This window comes from Aspergillus caelatus (genome assembly GCF_009193585.1).
Source record: "Aspergillus caelatus strain CBS 763.97 unplaced genomic scaffold BDV27scaffold_150, whole genome shotgun sequence".
NCBI lineage: Eukaryota > Fungi > Ascomycota > Eurotiomycetes > Eurotiales > Aspergillaceae > Aspergillus > Aspergillus caelatus.
The window spans coordinates 60,587-80,820 of record NW_022475413.1 but is presented as its reverse complement, the minus strand read 5'-3'; the positions used below and the strand labels follow the sequence as shown (position 1 = coordinate 80,820).

The window sequence follows — 20,234 nt, the reverse complement described above, 5'->3', positions numbered from 1 at the left end:
AAGGAGATTAGGGAGATAATTAATAACTTTTGATGACTGGTTTGAAAGGGGAAAGGGAAAAATAATTTCAATCCAATCCTTTAGCTTGTTTATTATCATTATTTTTTTTTCCCCTCGCAACGATCTTTCACTCTCTTTGTTCGTTTTTTCCTTCCTATATCTTATACTCCGCTTCAGTTTCCACTCAACCGTGTGGTGTTCCACTGCGACCGGTGCGGCTCACGTGGATGACTCAATTGGCTTCTTCGTTCATTCGACTCCTTCCTCTTCCCCGCCGCCAATTCCAATTTCCTCGTTGGAACCCCGCCATAGGCACGCGATCCTTTTCCCTCTCCCCCGTCACCTTTCGAGCCGCCCAAGTTTCTAAAAAGAAAACCACCCCCATGGCAACCGTTAATACCAAGACCGGTCAGGTCGTTGACCGCACGGTCTTGGAGTCGATGCTCCGCCGTCGTCTTTTTTACACCCCCTCCTTCGAGATCTACGGAGGGGTATCAGGTCTATATGACTACGGCCCTCCTGGTTGCGCTCTCATAAATAATATTGTCGATTTGTGGCGGAAGCATTTCGTGCTCGAGGAGGACATGCTGGAGGTCGACTGCACCATGCTGACCCCGCACGAGATTCTCAAGACTAGCGGACACGTTGAGAAATTTGCGGACTGGATGTGCAAAGACCCCAAAACCGGCGAGATCTTCCGTGCGGATCACTTGGTAGAAGAGGTTCTTGAGGCTCGTTTGAAAGGCGACAAGGAAGCGCGTGGCCAGAAGGTTGTCGTGGACGAAGAGAAGGAGGCCAAGAGGAAGAAGAAGGCTAAGGAGACCAAGGCCGTCCGGTTAGATGATGCTGTTGTCAAGGAGTATGAGGAGACTTTAGCGCAAATTGACAACTACGACGGCCCGGAGCTGGAACAAATCATCACCAAGTACGACATCAGAAACCCGACGACCGATGGCAATCTTCTTCCCCCCGTTGCGTTCAACTTGATGTTCCAGACTTCAATCGGTCCCAGCAGCAATATGCCTGGCTACCTCCGTCCTGAAACCGCTCAGGGACAGTTCCTGAATTTCCAGAAGCTGTTGGACTTCAACCAGCAGTCAATGCCCTTCGCGTCGGCCTCTATTGGCAAGTCGTTCCGGAACGAGATCTCGCCCCGTGCCGGCCTGCTGCGAGTGCGCGAGTTCCTCATGGCTGAGATCGAACACTATGTAGATCCGGAGGGCGGCAAAAAACATTTTCGCTTTGAAGAAATGAAAGATATCGAGCTTTCCTTGCTTAGCCGTGATGTGCAGCTGTCTGGAAGCACACAAACCACGAAGATGACAATTGGCAAAGCCGTTGAATCCGGTCTGGTTGACAACGAAACCCTTGGATACTTCCTTGCCCGCATTCAACTCTTCCTTCTCAAGTTGGGTGTGGACCCAGCGAAGCTCCGATTCCGTCAACACATGGCTAATGAAATGGCTCACTACGCTGCTGACTGCTGGGATGCTGAGCTGCAGACCAGCTATGGCTGGATTGAATGTGTTGGTTGTGCCGACCGCAGTGCTTATGACTTGACTGTGCACAAGAACAAGACCGGAGCGCCTCTTGTTGTCCGTGAGCCACGAGTCGAACCACTCAAAATTGAAGAATGGCAGGTCGACTTGGACAAGAAGAAGTTCGGCCCTCGCTTCAAGAAGGACGGCAAGGCTGTTGCAGCCGCTGTCGAGGCTCTCTCCCAGGAACTCCGTGAGAAGTTGGCTCTCGATCTGGAGCAGCAAGGCAAAATCGAGGTGGATGTGGAAGGTGTCAGCTTAGGCAGAGTTGAGCTGGATAAGGAATTGATCAAGATCGAGAAGCGGACACGGGTAGAGAATGTCCGTGAATACACCCCCAACGTCATTGAGCCATCATTTGGCATTGGTCGCATCCTGTACAGTACCCTCGAACACGTGTACTGGTCCCGAGAGGGAGACGAAGCGCGTGGTGTAAGTACTTGTCCTTCACAGTAGCACGTTAAATTGGCCCCCACTAACATCTGTGTTTTAGGTCTTGTCCTTCCCTCCAGAAATTGCTCCTACCAAGGTTCTCATTGTCCCTCTTTCGAACCATGCCTCTTTCCGTCCTCTATCACATCGTTTGATGATGAAGATGCGGCGCATGGGCATCTCTAACCGGGTTGACGATTCCTCGGCTAGCATTGGAAAGCGTTACGCACGCAATGACGAACTTGGTACGCCGTTTGGTATTACGGTTGATTTTCAATCGGTGAAGGACAACACTTTCACCCTGCGTGATCGTGACTCGACTAAGCAGGTCCGTGCTAGCGAGGATGAGATTCTGCAGGCTCTCAAGTCCTTGGTGGAAGGCGATGAGACATGGGAAGACATTCGCAAGCGACTGCCTGAGTTCACTGGACAAGAAGTTGATTAGATTATAGCTGCATTAGAAATGAGGTGAAGAGTGTTCGAGATCTTTGCGGATATCCGGCAGAAACTATTATTATGATCTCTACTTAGTATTTCTTCTTCGCTTCTCGATTTTATTCCAGAATAAAAGTCATTGTCTTAACCATTGATTGTAGATCTTACATGGGTGGAGTCCTTCTCTGTCAAGAGGGATGGGTTGAATTAAATTAACTCCGGGGCGGAACGTGAACAACCGCCGATGTCATCGGAAGCTTACTTGGCCTGTAACTTCGATTCCCTCCCTTGCTACTGAATACACACTCAACTCTTCCCTTGTCCTGGACGAGTAGTCGTCCTGATCATGGCGCCCCTCATCCCTTCGGCCAAATTGACGCTATCCTGTCCTCTCTTCGCCGCTGATTTCGATCCGCGCAATCATGGCTTTCTTCTTGTCGCAGGCGGAGGCGGCGAAGGGCGTAGCGGCGTTGGGAACAAAATTGCAAGTGCCACCCTATCCCTTCTGAAACAATGATTCTGAATCGCTCCGTCACTATATCTTAAATCCCATGTCTTTTGATTCTTATCAGTGCGCTAATACTCGAGGCACAATAACAGGCACTCTTGGACACATCCAAACGCAACGAGATCTCCGAGGTAGTCGATATCGAACTCTCACGCGATGAAGACTCCGTCACCTCGTTGGCAACGGCGCGTGCAAGCGATGATTCTATTATCGCCTTTGCCGGCATCAATAGCTCCGTAGCTGAGCAAAAGCTTGGCAACAACCAGCATCTAAGATCTTTCGAGATTGATTACCCCCCACGAAAAAGATCCTTTACGGATAACTCGAACGAAGAAGTCGCAAATCGGGAAGCAGAAGAAGAAACACACAGCCTTATTCCCCAGAAGACCACCGCATTATCTCGTGCGTCTTTATTCCGAACCAAAGGAACAGAGAAGGCCGGCGGCCCGGACACATACCAAAGGGTATTGCGACTCTCGCCGTGGAAAGACGTCGAGTCCCCGCGTATAGCGGCGGTTGCCACTGGGTTGGCTCCATCAGGAGAGATCGTTCTTTTTCATGTTACTCCTACACCCAGCACATCGGATATCATGGGAAGGATCCAATTGGGTGGTGATGAGGAAGCTGAGGATGTAGATATTACGGATTTGAACGATGGCAAATTCCAGGTTGCCTATACCAATGGCACTGACGTGTTCACCTGTCGTATCTCATCTTCAACGAGATCTAATGCATCACCTGACGTACACTGCGTATATAGCACGCCTTTGTCTGAAGCAACAACCAAAACCAGGCCCAAATTTCGAGCCCTACGCTTCCTATCCCCCACAATGTTGCTACTGCTTCGGAATATACCAGACCGTAAAGGCTGCGAGCTCGTGCTTCTTAATATACCGCAAAGGCTATCACCGAAATCAAAGTCATCTGCAACCATCATTCGGCGTAAGAAACTCCGCAAAGCAATCAAGATTGGACTTGGTCTGGACGTGTGCAATCTGGGCTCAAACCTCGAAAATCAGGAACAAACCATCATTGCCGTTTCGGGAAGTGACCAGTCTATTGAGGTCCTGACGCTCGAGTACAATCCTAGGAGAGGAGGTTACGGAAAGCTACGGCCCTACATTACCCTCAACGACGTCCATCCATTCTCCATGACAAAGATATGCTTCTCTTCTTTCATTCCTCCACCGAACCCAGTTAGGCCTGAGACGCCACCACAATATGTCAAGCTTGCCTCTGTTAGTATGGGCAATACCGTCGTCGTACACACGCTCCCCCTGGCCCCATCGCCACCCTCTAGTCGCTCACCGCGCTATGTGCTAGTCATGCCGGGAGATTCGGATGCTTGGGCTAACTTGATCAGTGGGCTGACTGCTTTGTTATCTATCTTCATTGTCTGCTTTCTCCTCCAGGCTTTCACCGAGATCAGGGGTGTTATGCCTCCGTATTTGGGGGCCACCGAATGGCTCCCCCCCGATATTCGTGCCGCCGTCGCCCGTCCATATCACCAACCTGCACCACATCCTTTAGCAGTTCCATCAGTCACTACGTCGATGCACTCAGCGCCCTCGTCGCCATTTCCCACCTTACATCACCGCTCCCTACGTGATCTTCTTCATGCCCGTCAAGCAGCGGACGCGATCGATTCAATCCTCGATAACGATCTTGCAGCGGACGACCCATTCCCTTCCGCTGCCTCTCTATCACATACCTCCATTGTTGTCCGTCGCAACCATGATACGGACGAGATCTTCATAGAGTCTACGAACAGGGCAGATCATAACACACCTGACAGGACCCTCCGCCGGTGGGAGGACCTTACTGAGAGAGATCAAATTACGTGGAAACAACAGTTGACAGATGCAGGCCACTGGCGTCAAGACGAAGGTGAAGCAGTTCTTCAAGGTGTTTTTTTCGATGACCGTTCAATCTAAAACGTTGCTTTTGGCTTTTGTTTTTTGTCGGTACACAGTAGCTACTGTCAAGATTGGGTATGTAGCCTGGAAGTTCTACGAAACGGAAGTACGGGATCGACAAAAGGAGAGGGGAAAAGAGAGGAGAAGAGAAGGGAAAATGCCACCTGAGTCTACAGGTAATGATTTTGATGTGACATTTCATCTACGATTGTACGGTTTGTCTGTGGCCAACTAGCCATCTATGCAAACACATTAGAAAGGAAGAAGACAAAAAATAAATGTGTGTTGCTACTATTCCACTCGATGGGCCCCTTCATAAATCAAAGTCTTCTAATAATCAAGAGCTTCTCAATGTATAATATTTCAGCTCCTCCCAAGGCAGCGATCAGGACCATTTCGCCCAACGTCTTTTGACGAGGATCTTTGGGCCACAAGGCCGATTGGTGCCGTGCGTTCCAGGAGACAGATATCCACAAACCCTGCCGCGCGAAAGCACACCGAGTTGCAGGTGGTTCGGATCATGCAGGTATCCAGTGTAAAGCGGACGAGAAAATTTCGACATGCGCATCAGAATTAGGGTATATCACAAAGCTGCCCGCAGGATCTGTATCTGCAGCTGAACCCCTTAGTGCAAGTTGTTTGAATGCTTGCTCATATATGAATACCCCAGTCACTGGGTCCGATTGCGAAATGAAGAATCTTTGGCGTTTCCTTGGCCAAGACGGAGGTCATATTCGGTCTCCATTTGCTCTATAGCTATATTCCATACCGATAGATGCACCCTTGGCAGTTCATTTTCGTCCTTGACTTCTAGTAACGAAATGCTCGGGCGGGGTAGCTGTCCCATTTAATGACATGATGGAACTCGATTTTGGACACGGGATGCAGGGATGTAGATCGGTATTTGTAGGCGCTTGTAGTCGATACACGATCAAGCAAGCAACACTAGCAGCCAAGAGACACGCCAATGCCCTGGAAGTATCAAGGCACGAGGTTCAACGTTGTGACCCGGTCTAAAGGAGACCGGATTTAGAAGCGACTGGCCGGTGTTATGCGTAATAGCTGAGGCAGTTGGGTTTCGATTCTAGGTCGGCGATTGCAGCCTCAGACCAGAGATTGTTTCTTGCAAATTGCCAATGCTGACACGTACCATGCTCAAGTTTAGAGGTAGACAACAAGGGCCCTATCACGTAGAAAGATATGCGCAATATTATTCGCAATCCGGTCAACGGTTGTCTTGTTTTGCTTCATCTCCTTTGTGTTATAGATGGGTTGATAGACGATCTGGCATTCAGGTACAGATGAGCCATTCCCAAATTGATAGACACAGCAGCATTCGGACGCGCCGCACAAAGCCTGCAGTGGTGTGAATGTTGATAATAGTAGGTCCAGGAGAGCGTAGGCCTCATTGGCGTGGCGACATGGCCCTGGAGCGGGAGCACCCTCTTGTACAGTACTGATGATGTCTGGACAGATGGTCATAGTAGTCATCATTCCAACCAGAATATGTTGGCTCAGAGTTGGATCTCTTGGAGACCAATTCCAGTTTCTGTATGTAGTCAAGAAAATTAAACCAGGTGTTACAGAGCGACCAATAGATACGATACCTCAGAAACTGTATTGTATCCTTTTTCAATACATGGAATGTTGACGGTAAAATAGAAAGTGTAATTAATTACCTTCCATGGACGATCTCCCGTTGCAACGAGAACATTTTTTTTGCCCAATTTTTTACCTATCAAACACCCAATGGAAACCCCAGGTACGCCTTTCCTATTTCAATTGGTACATATGTCTACATTCTCCGGTGGTGTACTGATACAGTCCTCCTAGCAGACTCATGGCACAACGTTTAGCCCTTTCATACTATAAAAACAACACCCAACACATTTTTAAACGTAAGACGAGAAGATCCATATCTTATCACAGTTCCAACAAAACATACCATCGTCCATGGCAACCCACATATCTCTAGTGAAAACTCCGCGCCGATTTCTCTTCATCGCGTCAATTGGAAATCCCCGTCCTTACCGCCAAACTCGTCACAGCGCCGGACATATCCTCCTCGATGCCTTAATACCTCTTTTACCCAACAGGTTTCCCTTGGTATCCACCAAACACCAGCCATCTGCCGGGCCCCTGTTCTATCGAACGTGGTATAGCCCATCATATATGAATGAGTCGGGTCCGAAGCTTGTCCGACAACTGAGGAACTGGATATCAACGACACAGACCGAGGTATTGGGAAAGGTGATCATGAAGGGAAATGTGGCGCTCCCTAAGTCAATCGAGGTCGCAGATTCCGAAAACCCCGAATGGCAGCATCGTGGCATTGACCCTCAGTCGCTGAGATTTTTAGCTCCCACCCTGGTGATCCTCCACGATGAACTGGAGGCGCCTTTGGGGAAAGTCAGAGTAAAACGGGGCGGGCCTGAAAAGGCCAGTTTGCGTGGCCACCGAGGTTTGACCAGCATCATGGAGAGTCTGCGGGGGAAAGGCTTGCACCCACCGCGTACAAGTCCTGGCGAAACTCGTCCGCATGAAGACCTTTCTGTATTGCGAATAGGGGTCGGGATTGGTCGTCCATCCACCCGAAACCGAGGCGATGTTGCAGACTATGTTCTCACGGAAATGAATGCCACTGAGTTGGCTGCAGTACGAGCAGCAGCTGGACCGGTGATGGACATTTTAGCAGACGAAATATATCGTGATGGTAGCTCGCTGTGATATTCGTGAATAACTGGTGGGCTGTATGCAGTTATCGCTGATGCTAAAATATTGTACAGATAAATAGAATCGTATAGACAGATACCCAAGACTAGCACTTTTAAGACACAAATCGCACCAGCGATGTCTGAAAATTCAGTGAAGAGGTTCGTTTGCATGTCCATATGCCGCACCATTCCATAATTCGGAGCCATTACCATCAGGATTGGGCGTATCTGCTTTTGGCTACTATACACATTCTCCCTCTCTTATCCTACTGGACAAGTAGAATTGGTTATTATATGTGATGACTCCCAGGCCTAGAGACCCTTAGAGAAGCAAGATAACAGACCCGGAAACAAGCCTCGACAGCATCAGTTCTGCAGAGCAAATGGCAAACAGGCCAGCAATGATACTAATAATTCAAAGATCAAACCGTTCCCGCTATACTCAAATCACGAATCTCCTGCAATACTTCTTCTACCCTGTTATCTAAATCGCCCCGAGCATACTGATCTCTTGTTTCCGCGTCAAGGTATTGTTGCACTTGTGCCATTCGAGAGTATGCCTCCGCGCAGAAACGCAGTTGAATCTTGACCAAAGCCTCAAAGCTCGGATCCAGATATGGCACACGCAGGTCAATAAGTTGCGGGAGTTCGGTAAAAAGTTGTTCATTCAACTGTTCGTATGCTTGCTTAGCAATTTCAGTTTCGCGCTCCGCTCTGGGAAGTTTGGTAGCGTCCTTGTCTGGCTTCTCGACCAACTTCTTCACCTTGGCTCGCATAGAATCATAGTCGAGTAACTTGTGATTGCGTTTCTTGATGCACTCATTGATGTCGGGAAAGTAAGCGCAAAAGCGCGAAATCGGTTCAAGAACGGTAGTTCTAATAAATCAGTTGGCGACAGCCATGGAATTTCCAATTTCAGAATGTCACACACCTGTATGGCCCATCCAGGGCTTTTATCGTCTCCGCATCAAGATCTTCCACCGCCTGTTTATAGCTCCTGCTCACGCCATCGCGCGTTCCAGCATCACCGTAGAAAGCATCAATTGTCTCCGCAATACGCATCTGGGAGGCAGTCATTGCTGTCATAACCAATGACTTAGCACTTCGCTCCATTTACCCCATTTACTCCATTCGAACGAGAGAAATCCTACCTCGTAATGAGTCTAGATAGCCTTTAGCTTCTTTTTGTAGACGGTTGGCAGCGGCCTCCATGGTCCGGTATCGCCTATGGATCCCATCAGTGACTGGCTTAGCTTTTGCCAGATCTCTCGAAGCCATTACCGTTCTTCAATTTCATAGTCACGATCGTTTGTCCTCTCCACATGACCTGTACAAGTTATACTATATCAGCAACTGGTCACCGCTCGCAACAACAGTTACTTGGCCGTCTCGAGCCGCGGGGATACAAAATAATGTACATACCCGTCTTCATCATGACTTGGGTGGTGGCACGGTTGACATTTTTCTTGAACCCTAAGATTCATAGACTGCATATCAGCACTTAACCTGAAAATATGTAGAAATAAGGGACCAAGGAGCTTTGCGCACCTGCCCAGGACATGATGACGGCTAAGCAGGCAGAACCGACTAAGCACTACTATAGGAAATGAAGCAAGTGGTGATGGTGAGAACTTTGATAGGATAACGTGCAGGTACTGTAGGCAAGAAGAGAATGCCTGGATTGTCTGGCGGGATATTAGTTAACGATAGTTGAATGTTCGAAAAGACAGTGGTGACCATCACGGGCTGGATCAGGTCCCAATGCGGGACTTGGGGGACGGAGACTCCCTCCAATGTGGCTATGTGTGGCTGTGTAAGTTGTATGTACGTAGTACGGAGTACGTACATTCATACAATGAGGCGTTTCTCCAGCCCTACGGAAGAACAATAATGTATAGGTAATTACACGCGGTCACATACAGTACGGTACTAAATTCCTCTCAACTGTCACCTCTTACGTCATGCATCCGGCTTGGATCCAGTACGGAATACATAAGGATGGTGATGTCAATTCGATCCCTCGATGGAGCACTCATTTTACGTTCGATATCAAGACTGACACCTGCTTGGTTCCTGGATCTAATACACCACTCTACCCAGTGGCGACTATGAAGACGGAGTATTATAAGCCCTCCATGTTAAATAATGACCAAGAATCACAGTTTCCTCAGAGAAAATTCTCTTTTCACTCAAAATATACCGTTACGCAATCAAGACACTCGGTACTTGTGATATATTGAGTAGAAGTATCATTGTATCTATCCTTTAAAATTGATCTTGATTGGTTCGATTTTAAAAAGGGAGTCCAGCATATCGCAACCAAATAGAACCGCAATGGATGAGGATGGCGGAATATAAATATAATTGAGAACCCTATACTAAGCAAAGCACATACGACTACTACGTTTAATGAGCACTACCTATGCCACCATGTAACTGTGACTTTAACCAAGCCCTAAATGAGCGGTCTTCCGGACCAAACGAGTAATAGAGGAATGAGTCTCGCCTTGCATCGCTGACTCCATGAAATACTACTGGTATTTGGTTCTCACATGCAACCATTCCACATTCTGACCACGCCCTTCCTATGTGGATCCTAGGATCCTGGAGAATCATGCTGCCTATTACCACCACACGACCATAAACCTTCTCGATGTCCATACATGCATTAGGGCATGATGCCAAGGAATTCCAATGCAAGGAAAAAGCAAAAAGGACTAAACGCCAAGAAAAACCATTTCATTCGACCAGAATCATGTATGGTACATTCTTATTGAGTAATCTCTCGCACTTTGAGGTCTGCACGAAGTGCCAAGTAAGCTTGGCATAGGATCGTCGTCGATTTCAAATGTCTAGACGCTGATAACCTTGCACGAAGTAGGTCAGGGTACTAGGCAGAAACTACAATGTCGGTTTGTGAAAGGGAGGTGTGAGGGCTCTTGCTTCTAGGAATATATTCGGACTGGGTACTCCAGATTTATAGTCAGTAACTTGTTAGTGCTGTAATTTGTAGGGGTATTGGCAAGGGCAAATAACCGTAATTACAATTGCGGAACTGGCTATAGAAGTCATATGTTTAGGACGTTTGAATTTACCGGCTTATAATTCAGCCAAGGAGGGGGATAATTAAATGAATAGACGGATGTAATAACGTTAGAATATATTGTAAATTGTCACTCACCACAGAGGGGGGGGGGGGGGGGGAATGCCAAAAAGCAAAAAAAGAAAGGGTGTCAAAATAGATCCAAAGTGATATGTAATTGTGTTTCACATGTAGATGAAGCTAGCTCAGGGAAGACTAATTTCGCTGCCAAGACATGCGCATACACATCGAGGTAGTCTATCAATGAAAACCAAAACAAAAGAAAGGAGATGTTGCCTGACGCTAGGAAGAACTACAGTGCAGGTGGTGATTTACTAAAAGAGCATAGCCGAGAAGCTCACCAAACCAAGTCATGAATAGTAAATGTTGGGTAACAAGAATCCATGTTGATACCAGACATATAGGTAGATCGAAAGGTATATTCACTAGGCCGAGGTCATTTAGACTATTCGATTCTGGCCACAGGATAGCAACTGAATTGGCGCTCCAGCCGACAGTGGTGATTTGGCAAATGCTAGACTAGACGTCGCTATACCCTGCCCTGCAGTCTAAGGCAAGAAGATACAAGACATCACAAGATGATAGAGACGACACATGTATTAGTCCCATAGGCAAATAGGACTGCTCCATTGAAAGCCCATGCTCTCCCCATCACTTCCTTGAACACTCCTAGAATCATAGCAGTGTCCTTTATAATTATGTAACTAAAAGGGGAGGGAGAGGGAGAGGGAGGGGGAGAGAGAGAAGCTGGCCTTGTTTATGACCGGCAAAGAAGATACATCAGGTTGTAGAGTTTCTGATAAGAATAGCTTTGAAACGAACAATGTAAAAGGGTATCCAAATAATAAGTGCCCAAACCCCGAGTACATAATGAAAGACAGTCCCACAGATATGCAGATCGCTGTAACTGACAAATATGGAACGCCCTTTGATAAACAATTTGGTTGATGAATCTCAGTATCAGCGTAACCCAGCCGGGAAACTAAATGTGCCCTCCATAGTGACCTACTCGAATGAGTTAGTAGGTCAGTAACGTCAACTTATCAGCCAGCCAAGAGCCCAGAAATGGAAAAAGATGAAAGACTGACGTTAACTCTGCATGCTGGATAGGTAGAACGATGGAGATACAAAATATATAATTAGTAAATGCAAAGAGAAACACGAGGGAGAAAGGAAGAGAGAAAAGAAAAGAAGCTCAGGGTCATGACTCTTCGTTGCATTAGCGTGAAAACATAAAACAAACTAAGCCCTTCAGCTAGCAGGCAGGCAAGACAAAGGCAAGACATGCGCCGGTATAGAAAGCAAAAGGACCTCCTTTTTATGGAACAGGTGAAGAAGGTCTAAACCCCCAACAAAACGGGATAAACAAACGAGCCACCCGGTTTTATCACAAACCTAGGCATACAGAGGCAGACTGTCACGCGATAGACAGAGTCTGGGCTAATGCTTAAAATCCGCCCAGGCTCTGCCGCCTAGGGATACACTATCTGCGAAAATCAAAGCCTCGAGGGCAAGACACACTGACTAGATCAAAATCCCTCCTCGCCAGCCTTGCACAGTTTGATCTCGCGAACCCATTCGGATTTGAGGACCTGCGAGGCGTTGATACGACGAGAAGGGTTTGGATCAAGGATGGAATAAATCACATTTCGACAACGAGCCTGCGAGCCATCCGTAAGCTTAGACGCACCAAATAGACGGTTATCGGCGCTTACCCGATGCAGAGTCTCAATCGGAGCGTAACCATCTTCATGCTTCCGACCTTCCAAGTATCGCTGATAAAATTCATCTTCGTCTTTGCGGGCTACCCTCCATAAATGACGCCCTGTCCTCATTGCCATATAGATTACACCAGTAGCCCACAGATCGACTGCTCTCGGGTCAAATTCCCTTTCGATATATTCTTCGGGAGCTATATAAGGAGCGGAGCCGCAAAGTCCTGCTGTCATGTGTGCTTCCTTTTCCCAGGCCATGCGGAAACACTCCCCATTTCCGAAATCCGTAATTTTGAGCGCACCATGAGTCGTCAACAACAAATTTTCCGGCTTGAGATCACGATGGGCCACACCCATTTCGTGCATGTATTCTACACCACGCATGAGCTGCTTGAAGAAGCAATCGGCCTCGGCAACTTCCAGTTTTCCTGCGGCCAGCACAAGGGTGTAGAGATCGCCACCGGCACAATATTCCATTACTTCGCAATAATCGCCCTTGGCATCCTGCAAGAGGTCAAGGGTGTGGATGACATTCGGATGGCGAAGGGACGACGATATACAGAATTCGGAGGTCAGACGTTTCTGATATTTCTTGGTGGTTTCTTGGGGACGACGGCGGAATTCTTTGACAGCATACAGTTGTTCAACTCTGGAATCTTTGGGATCGACTTTGTGTGAGATTCGAACAATGCCAAATGCGCCCCGCCCGACGATCTCCTGGCATTTACCATATTTATCGACTAATGAAGCTGTGGCGTTAGGACCGCCCTTTTTATCGGCAGCTAACTTATCACGTTCATTTTTGAACTGGTCAATCCATGTTGACATGAGGGATAGCTGCTGATCATCGACATGATCGTCTTTCTTTCTACCGCCACCAAGCATGTCCCGGAGAAGGTCTGTCAATTTCTCCTGCCGCCGTGTACTCTTAAGGTGATGACAGTGAGCGTGGTCTGGCAATGTTTCGAACCGCTTGTGTGCTGCTGCAGATGAGTCTTTTTGATCCTTTCCACTGCTAGACTTTGGCTTTCTATCGTTGTCCTCCTTGGTAGAAGTCTGTCGCGATGGAGCTCTGGAAGAAGGCCTAGATGTAGGCTTCGACTGCCTCCCGCTGCCATTGCTAGGTGGCTTTACGCTGTCAGTGCTGCTGTCTGAAAAGTCACGATGCGTATCCGGCTCCTTCGAAGTTGTCTTCCCTGTGTTGGAAAACATACGAGAGATACGATTCGCCATAGTCGGCCTGGTAGTTTTCGCTGGTGGAGGGGGTGTGGGGAGAACATCCCCGTTCGCTGCGGACAGATTCATGCCCGCAAGAGCGCGTGTTACCGAGGGCTCTCCATCTCGAGGATCGTACGATATCTGTGACGCTGCGGCGGAGGAGACTGCGGAAGGTACAGGTGAAGCAGATTGTGGAGTCATGTGCGGTAACTAATTGTAATGTACACGGAGGACGAGAGTGACAAAGGTTGCCCCCGTGACAAGGTAGGAGAATAAACGCCTACAGCACGAAGCTGAAGAGGCTCCAGTAGATTGTTATTGAAGAGGTTTCAAGAGGTTGGAAGGGAATTGAGAGAGGAAGAGGAGGGGATGAGGAAGAGGGCGAAAAAAAAGAGGTGTGGCCCCCGGTGACCGGTGGTGGCCTGAGGCGACGGTCTCTCTGAAACGTGACGAAAGTGACTTAGTTGAAAGTGGGAGGGCGGAAGAAAGAAAAGGGGAAAAAAAAAAAAAGAGGGAAAAAAAGAAGGAAAATTAGCGCAGCAAGGCACGGAATGTCCAGATGGGACGGTACCACGCTGAGAACCACAGAATGAGACTAGACTCTTATGTAGTTCCAAAATTCCAGTTGGGGCAGGAAAGGCAGCTCCGAGAAAGAAAGACAGTAATCCAAGAAATTAATACTCCGTCGTAGTAGTAGTAAAGGTAGTACCCAGCGAGAGTCTCTCGTGAGAATGCAGTTGCCTACTGGGGGAAGGTCCAGGTAGAAATAGTATTCCGGAGCTTCTAGAGAGTACCAAAGTAATGTAAAGTAGTAATATTGAAAGTATGGGTGGGTGTTTCTTTAGCTTCCTGTGGAAGAGCGACCAGTCTTTTTCTTGCCTCGAATTTTATTATTTAATATTATGGTGGGAATCAGTGTCTATGGGTACGCCTTGTGCTGAGGTTACAAAGGGGATCGATTGGAAGAGACTTTTTTGTTGCCGGTTGTGGAAGTAAGAAGCAAATGATGGAGCCGAAGCCCTCTTTTTTTTTGTCAGAATCGAGTAATCAGATGGATGATTTTGTTGGAAATTTACTAACCCTCCGCTCCGTTCGCAGGCCTCGTCGATGGTACGCATTATCGGTATTGTCCTGTGATGGTATGGTATCATACAGTTGCAGCCACAAGCTGTTGACATAAAAACCAAGTGCACCACCATGGGAAATGGCTGTACAGTACGTATGTATTACACAGAGTATTATTGTATGTATATACGTACCCACTTCCGATAATGTGAATATACGGAGTAGTACCCCATTGGAGGTCAGAATTGTCGTTACCTTACTCAGAATTTTTTATTTTATTTTCCAAAAATTACTGGGTATTCCTCTCAAGTAATAACGTATTTGAAAGCCTTTTCCCGACAATCGGACAACGGGACAATGGAGGTGAAGAGTGGATAAGACAAATCACTCAGTGCTGCTACTTACTAGCCATGTATGTACTCCGTAGGTAGTAGAAGTAGTGCGTTGGGCAAGATGTAAGAAAACAAAAGTGGCGGCTTCCTCATCTTTTCTCTGTGTATAAAAAGAAAGCTCCGCAGATTAGTTGTTGCACCAACATTTTTCTTTCATCTATTTACGGAGTAGTTATGTATTAATTTATTCTTTAACTGTTCATGATATGTATTCTATTTTCTGGTGAAGGACCGTTGGAAAGATGCCGGAGCTGCCCCCCTGAGTCATCGTTAATTACAAGGAAATCCGATCGTTGTTTTGTTTCGACCCTTCATCTTGCCTCTTCAATGAAGATCAGTTGGATGACGTTTATCAACTGATAGCTTCTGGCTCATCTGGACAGGGTGACGCTGGCAATTACCAAACAAACACGACTCGCATGGCACATTAGTCAATCTCGAGAGTTTAGGTCAGACTGAGGCTGTGCAATCTGCAGTCCTACGGATCATATGGGTATGCTGTCCCCGCACATTATTCACAACGGGAGCCGATGGCTTGGGTGGCTGGACAAGTTTAGGTAGAACTACGGGAAAGAGTCACATTATTACTCTGGCCTTACTTTGTTGCCTTTGTGTGGCGGGCTGCCTAAATGATTTGATAAAAAAAAGCCCCTCCTCATCCATACAATGAGTGGTAATTAAAGGGAGGACCTGAAGGTGGGCTACTAAGGTAGTTGGCAGCCAACGTCACTAGAGGACACAGAATGTCTAATAGTATAGGGTGTTAGGGATCGACCTTTTTTTCGGAGTTTCACCCACCAGTTACATTACTACGGTCAATGGCAATGCACGGGTTGATTCTCTGTTCTCTCTTCCTTGACTGCCTTTTTCCCTGGATTGGAATACTTATCCCCTCAGTCAAGTACATCTTGTGGGATCAATTAACGTATAGATTGACGACTCCCTCACTTTTGCAACTTTTCCGGCAATGAATGGGCTGAAGCTTGCATATCAGACTTCTCGTGGCTAAGACACTGATGGATTGGACATGCTATGACAACATCCTTTGATAGCTTTTTCTAGTCAATGGTGGGGAAATGGTCAGGTTTCCTCGTGGCGATTACCTCACTTGAGGAGGCTAAATGGGTATATTTGGAGCTGTTGATGGCTGTCTTAACTTCGAACTTTGGTCTGTGATCAGATCATGAGTTCTCTACCGAATTATAAGTTGGAAGCGACTATTTATTATGCACATGGCCCTTTTTGGCTTCCTGCTTGAGGGATCCGCGTGGGGTCAGCAGATGTCAAGCTGAATTGACGGCTGCGTGCTAAGGCTATCATCGACATCTCTTATTGATTTATCTACGACTACTGCTATTGTTATCATTTCCTTTTATCCCCCAATTATTTTGTCCTTCCGAAGAGTCATCACCACCTAACATGCCCGCCAAACACCTCGAGCCGCGTGATGATCAATACTACTTCTGTTTAATTTTGACGTGGGAAGGTATGCGTAACTGTTTACAATGCGACATCCACCAGGCCTCGTATATCCGTACCAATATCCCGGAGCGGACGGCGTGGGCTTATTAAAGCTAGTACTCCGGACCTCGGCTGTGGCTGCCGTCCCTGGAGTGTCTTGGAGCCATGATCCAAACCTAACAAATTCACAGATCTCCAGAGAAAACCAATCCGTATCTAGGCAGTTGTACTTTTGGTTGCTAATACCTACCTAGGGTTGGCTAACTGAACCTGGAGCGAGATAGTGTTCCTTTTCTTTCTACCTCTAACCCCTTCAACGGCGGTAGTAGATGGTACCTAGTAGCCCTAACCTATACAACTGACGTAAATCGACCGACATTATCAAGAATTGCACGAGGGATTTTTGGGGCCAATCGCAGGCCAGAAGAAAAAGCGGGAGTAAAGAAAACATGGTGAGTGGGTCATTCCCGATGGAATCTGTACTGTACCACGCTAGTTGCTTTAGTAGTTAGTACTGCAACTGACACGAAGTACTGTACCTCTCTCATATCCAGAGTTAATCATCATTATGCCTACAGGAGGATATTTTCTTTTCCTTCTCTAGATGCCAGATTGCCAATGAGTTGAACTGATCTCCGATACCGCGACCATCTTACCGCATGTAGATATCGTATTAGATCTGGATTGACTGGATGGCTCGAATTGTTTAGGGGCGATCGGAAAAGATGCGTTAAATCTCGGAAATCAAAACCACCCGTTTCCGATGGGTGCGGATACCCGTTTGTCTTTTTAACATCATCTGATATTACTCGATATAATCCATGATCCACAGCACACTACCTCGTCAGCCGATGGTTTGAGTTTGACCAGTCGGTCAAACCCCAGCTATTGCCTTGATTCTTGGAGTAGGGACTAAAGTATAGATGTAGTGTTCGTTCAAGTTGTATGTGACGGGGACGGTTCACCGCCAGGTCAAACAAATAAGCGAATGGGAATGGGATCGAGGTGGGAGTCAGAGAGACACTGGCTCAACTTAAAACCGACAGGTCTTTATAATCCTCTCATCCTTCGCCGCACGCTTCCATGACCGCACACAAAATATGCACTTCTGGACACATTGGGTGGTGTATTTGATTCCTCAGGGGGTGGGGTTCAAAAGCGGGGAATACAACCCTGTACGTAGGTATGTACAAACGGAGTACAGTATTATGATTGTGGATGGACCTTCGAAAGTCTTAATTTGCCATATTAACCCACTCCACAAGTCTTCCCATATGAAAGCGACAATTTCCGGTCCATCCAGGGTGATAGTAACCTGCTATAAATTAGGCGATTGGTTCAGGTGGAGGGTTAAAACTAGGAGACTTTCCGTGGTCGGGAAAATCTTCACTGTGTCTGTACGGAATAAAATTATTTTTATCTGATTTGATTATTATCTTCTTTTATCTCTCAAAAACCTCTAACTGTATTGTTTGTTTAGTACAACAAACTCTACGGTGAACAAAGCGGAGCCTAAGGGCTGGTAGTCTGGTCCTACGTAGCTTATGGGGGCTTCCCCCTCCTTAAGCGAATGAATTGCCGCGAGTCAAAGTTCAAGCTTCGTGCATCCCTTTGGCCTTCCTGAACAAGATTAAGCTGTTTCTGAAACCTAACCCTTCATTTGTGGGACTGCACGAGCCACTTCTTTTGCCAGTTTATGTTGTACACTGCATTACGGAGTAGTGGCACAGTCCATAGGATTTGTCAGGTGATATTCGGCATGGTCATATGAAATAAGTTGTAGACGTACTGTACCTTCCATGAATGTGACTATGACTTTTCACAATTTATTGACACATTTAGAGCAGGATAGTTCTGTTCAATACTTGGATTAGCACAATAGTTCTTTTTCAAGTGGTGTACAGCACAGTATGGACCGGTCTCCCCCATGCTACCCGAATCGTGCCTTTCCGGTCCTGTAATAAGCTTGTATGGGTGATTAAATTGTTCCTTTTGTCACTTCAAGGTTATAGCCACTACCCCTAACTATAGCAAAATCAAATCCAAATACCTACGAGTAGCTGGATGCTAATTTGTGTAGTGTTGCGAAGAGTGAGTGTCCTGCATCTGCCCAAATCATGGGAGAATTTGTGAATATTACATAATACCGCTGATGAATAACTAACTAATAACTACGGAGGTGTGTTCCTAGAGTTATCAAACTACGCTAGTGTATATCACGTGATATTTGGCCAATAAGCATTACTTATATATTCCAAAGAAACACTCTATTGGCCAATGGTCACGTGCCACATGGCCCACCTGTTTGATAACTTTAGGAACACACCTCCGTAGTGACCATCAGAACTGGCCCTAGCATTCCTAAGGCTACTAGACCCCCTTTTTAACTTGGACTGAAGGCGATGATTTGACTGGCGGGCATCATCGTCTACTGAATAACGCCCTGACGTTCCTGCTCAAATATCAGTTTGTTTGAATGAGCAATCTGCTAAACATATTGGGACAGATGACCTCAGTCTGAATCATTCCCATGTCATATTCGTGGTCAGAGCTACGGTTGGCCTTGATCAAAATTACGCATTCCGTGTCTTTTGGATAAGATTAGCTTTCTGAAAGCAGGTCTATATGGCCATAGAAATCATTGCAATGGGCGGAACGCCCCCTTACCTCAAAATAACCGTTTCCCGCTAGTTTGCCTACTCATGAGCTACCTAATGATAACCTCAGGTCAAAGGTATCAGTAACTTCAGGCCAGACAGCCTTGGCATACCACGAAAAGTATCGATCCAGATCTAAGCCGCCTGATAGGTTGTATCAAGTTTAGTAGATTTGTTTCGATCATGAACCGAGCAATGTGTAGAGACGAAACCCTTCGAATTGCATCATCTCTACCAACCTAAACTAGAACCTTATCGAAAATCCAATTCGCCCCATACATAAGGATGACGGCCATCTGATGTCAAAAGTGCGTTAGGATGGAGGAACTGAAGCGCTTAAATACTCGCTATTATCCTCAACCAAGCGACTTCACAAATCATAGCATCCTTCATTTGTGCCCAACCACAAGCACTCTCTATATCTTCTACAAAATCGCTATTAGTTTGATTAACCATGTCGAACCTTTACGAAAGAGAAGCCGAAGACCGCTACGAGGCTCAGAACGATCCTGCTCCCGTTTCTGGAACAGTCAGAGATGATTCCTACGCCCATGAAAATCGCTCCGAGCTAAGGAATGAGATCCCTGTTCAAAGGGACGAGGATGAAGTTGAAGATCCTATCCAGCCTCCATTCTCCAACAGTGATCAGCAACTAGGTAAGGCTTTAGGCTTGTCGGGCGTCTCGCTAGGCTCGCTAATAAGCTTGCAGCGCAAGACGAAAAGGAGGCTATCGATAGAAGTAATATCTTACGCGGCGACCGCCTCCGTCACGCAAAGCCCCGTACTCAGAATGGATATAGTGAAGGGCGTAATGAGGATGACCTACCCGCAGATGTTCGCTACGGACAGTCTGGAAGGTCTGCCACGGGTGGAATTATCTAAAGTTTCATTCTTCAGAGAAACTAGTAATTATATACTCACCCTCGAGTGAGATTGTGGGAAAGGTACTATGCCATAATGTAGTTGACAAATAAATGTTCTTATTTTCCGTGGTTATTGATTCGGAGTTGTTAATCGCAGTGTGAGATCAGCCGCCATGGAGCCTGAGAAGTGACTAGAATTCTCTTATCCCATATCTTG

General features: G+C 46.8%; 7 protein-coding genes across 7 annotated transcripts; 4 read left to right on the top strand and 3 right to left on the bottom strand.

The window, feature by feature from the left end:
• Positions 1–383: 383 nt before the first annotated feature.
• Positions 384–2,415, top strand: BDV27DRAFT_160020 (glycine--tRNA ligase; the record flags this gene model as incomplete). The annotated part of the gene is made up of 2 exons (XM_032072962.1): positions 384–1,970; positions 2,032–2,415. 2 exons carry the CDS (start codon positions 384–386, stop codon positions 2,413–2,415), a joined length of 1,971 nt encoding a protein of 656 aa, XP_031925263.1.
• Positions 2,416–2,827: 412 nt separating this feature from the next.
• BDV27DRAFT_160019 (uncharacterized protein) lies at positions 2,828–4,847 on the top strand (the record flags this gene model as incomplete). The annotated part of the gene is made up of 2 exons (XM_032072961.1): positions 2,828–2,893; positions 3,006–4,847. 2 exons carry the CDS (start codon positions 2,828–2,830, stop codon positions 4,845–4,847), a joined length of 1,908 nt encoding a protein of 635 aa, XP_031925262.1.
• A 276-nt stretch (positions 4,848–5,123) lies between these two features.
• BDV27DRAFT_131944 (uncharacterized protein) lies at positions 5,124–6,331 on the bottom strand. The gene has a single exon (XM_032067752.1). The coding sequence runs from the start codon at positions 6,321–6,323 to the stop codon at positions 5,991–5,993; it is 333 nt and encodes a 110-aa protein (XP_031925261.1). The 5' UTR covers positions 6,324–6,331; the 3' UTR covers positions 5,124–5,990.
• A 326-nt stretch (positions 6,332–6,657) lies between these two features.
• On the top strand, positions 6,658–7,760 carry BDV27DRAFT_21726 (aminoacyl-tRNA hydrolase). Its single transcript, XM_032076041.1, has one exon. It carries the CDS (start codon positions 6,783–6,785, stop codon positions 7,554–7,556), a length of 774 nt encoding a protein of 257 aa, XP_031925260.1. The 5' UTR covers positions 6,658–6,782; the 3' UTR covers positions 7,557–7,760.
• A 205-nt stretch (positions 7,761–7,965) lies between these two features.
• BDV27DRAFT_147223 (amphiphysin-like protein RVS161) lies at positions 7,966–9,104 on the bottom strand (the record flags this gene model as incomplete). Its single annotated transcript, XM_032070708.1, has 6 exons — positions 7,966–8,419; positions 8,475–8,622; positions 8,695–8,768; positions 8,825–8,870; positions 8,966–9,016; positions 9,092–9,104. The coding sequence occupies 6 exons, from the start codon at positions 9,102–9,104 to the stop codon at positions 7,966–7,968; spliced, it is 786 nt and encodes a 261-aa protein (XP_031925259.1).
• Positions 9,105–11,884: 2,780 nt separating this feature from the next.
• On the bottom strand, positions 11,885–13,977 carry BDV27DRAFT_21708 (serine/threonine protein kinase SAT4). The gene is made up of 2 exons (XM_032076040.1): positions 12,362–13,977; positions 11,885–12,307 (listed from the first exon to the last, which is right to left on the bottom strand). Exons 1-2 carry the CDS (start codon positions 13,778–13,780, stop codon positions 12,176–12,178), a joined length of 1,551 nt encoding a protein of 516 aa, XP_031925258.1. The 5' UTR covers positions 13,781–13,977; the 3' UTR covers positions 11,885–12,175.
• A 5,531-nt stretch (positions 13,978–19,508) lies between these two features.
• Positions 19,509–20,204, top strand: BDV27DRAFT_21691 (uncharacterized protein). The gene is made up of 2 exons (XM_032076039.1): positions 19,509–19,810; positions 19,864–20,204. The coding sequence occupies exons 1-2, from the start codon at positions 19,609–19,611 to the stop codon at positions 20,034–20,036; spliced, it is 375 nt and encodes a 124-aa protein (XP_031925257.1). The 5' UTR covers positions 19,509–19,608; the 3' UTR covers positions 20,037–20,204.
• The last annotated feature ends 30 nt before the right edge of the window (positions 20,205–20,234 follow it).

Coding starts and splice junctions, on each gene's coding strand:
- BDV27DRAFT_21726 (XM_032076041.1), top strand. CDS start 6,783: ATGGCAACCCACATATCTCTAGTGAAAACTCCGCGCCGATTTCTCTTC.
- BDV27DRAFT_21708 (XM_032076040.1), bottom strand. CDS start 13,780: ATGACTCCACAATCTGCTTCACCTGTACCTTCCGCAGTCTCCTCCGCC. Junction 12,308..12,361: donor CGATTGAGACTCTGCATCGG/GTAAGCGCCGAT, acceptor GATGGCTCGCAG/GCTCGTTGTCGAAATGTGAT.
- BDV27DRAFT_21691 (XM_032076039.1), top strand. CDS start 19,609: ATGTCGAACCTTTACGAAAGAGAAGCCGAAGACCGCTACGAGGCTCAG. Junction 19,811..19,863: donor CAACAGTGATCAGCAACTAG/GTAAGGCTTTAG, acceptor ATAAGCTTGCAG/CGCAAGACGAAAAGGAGGCT.
- BDV27DRAFT_131944 (XM_032067752.1), bottom strand. CDS start 6,323: ATGATGACTACTATGACCATCTGTCCAGACATCATCAGTACTGTACAA.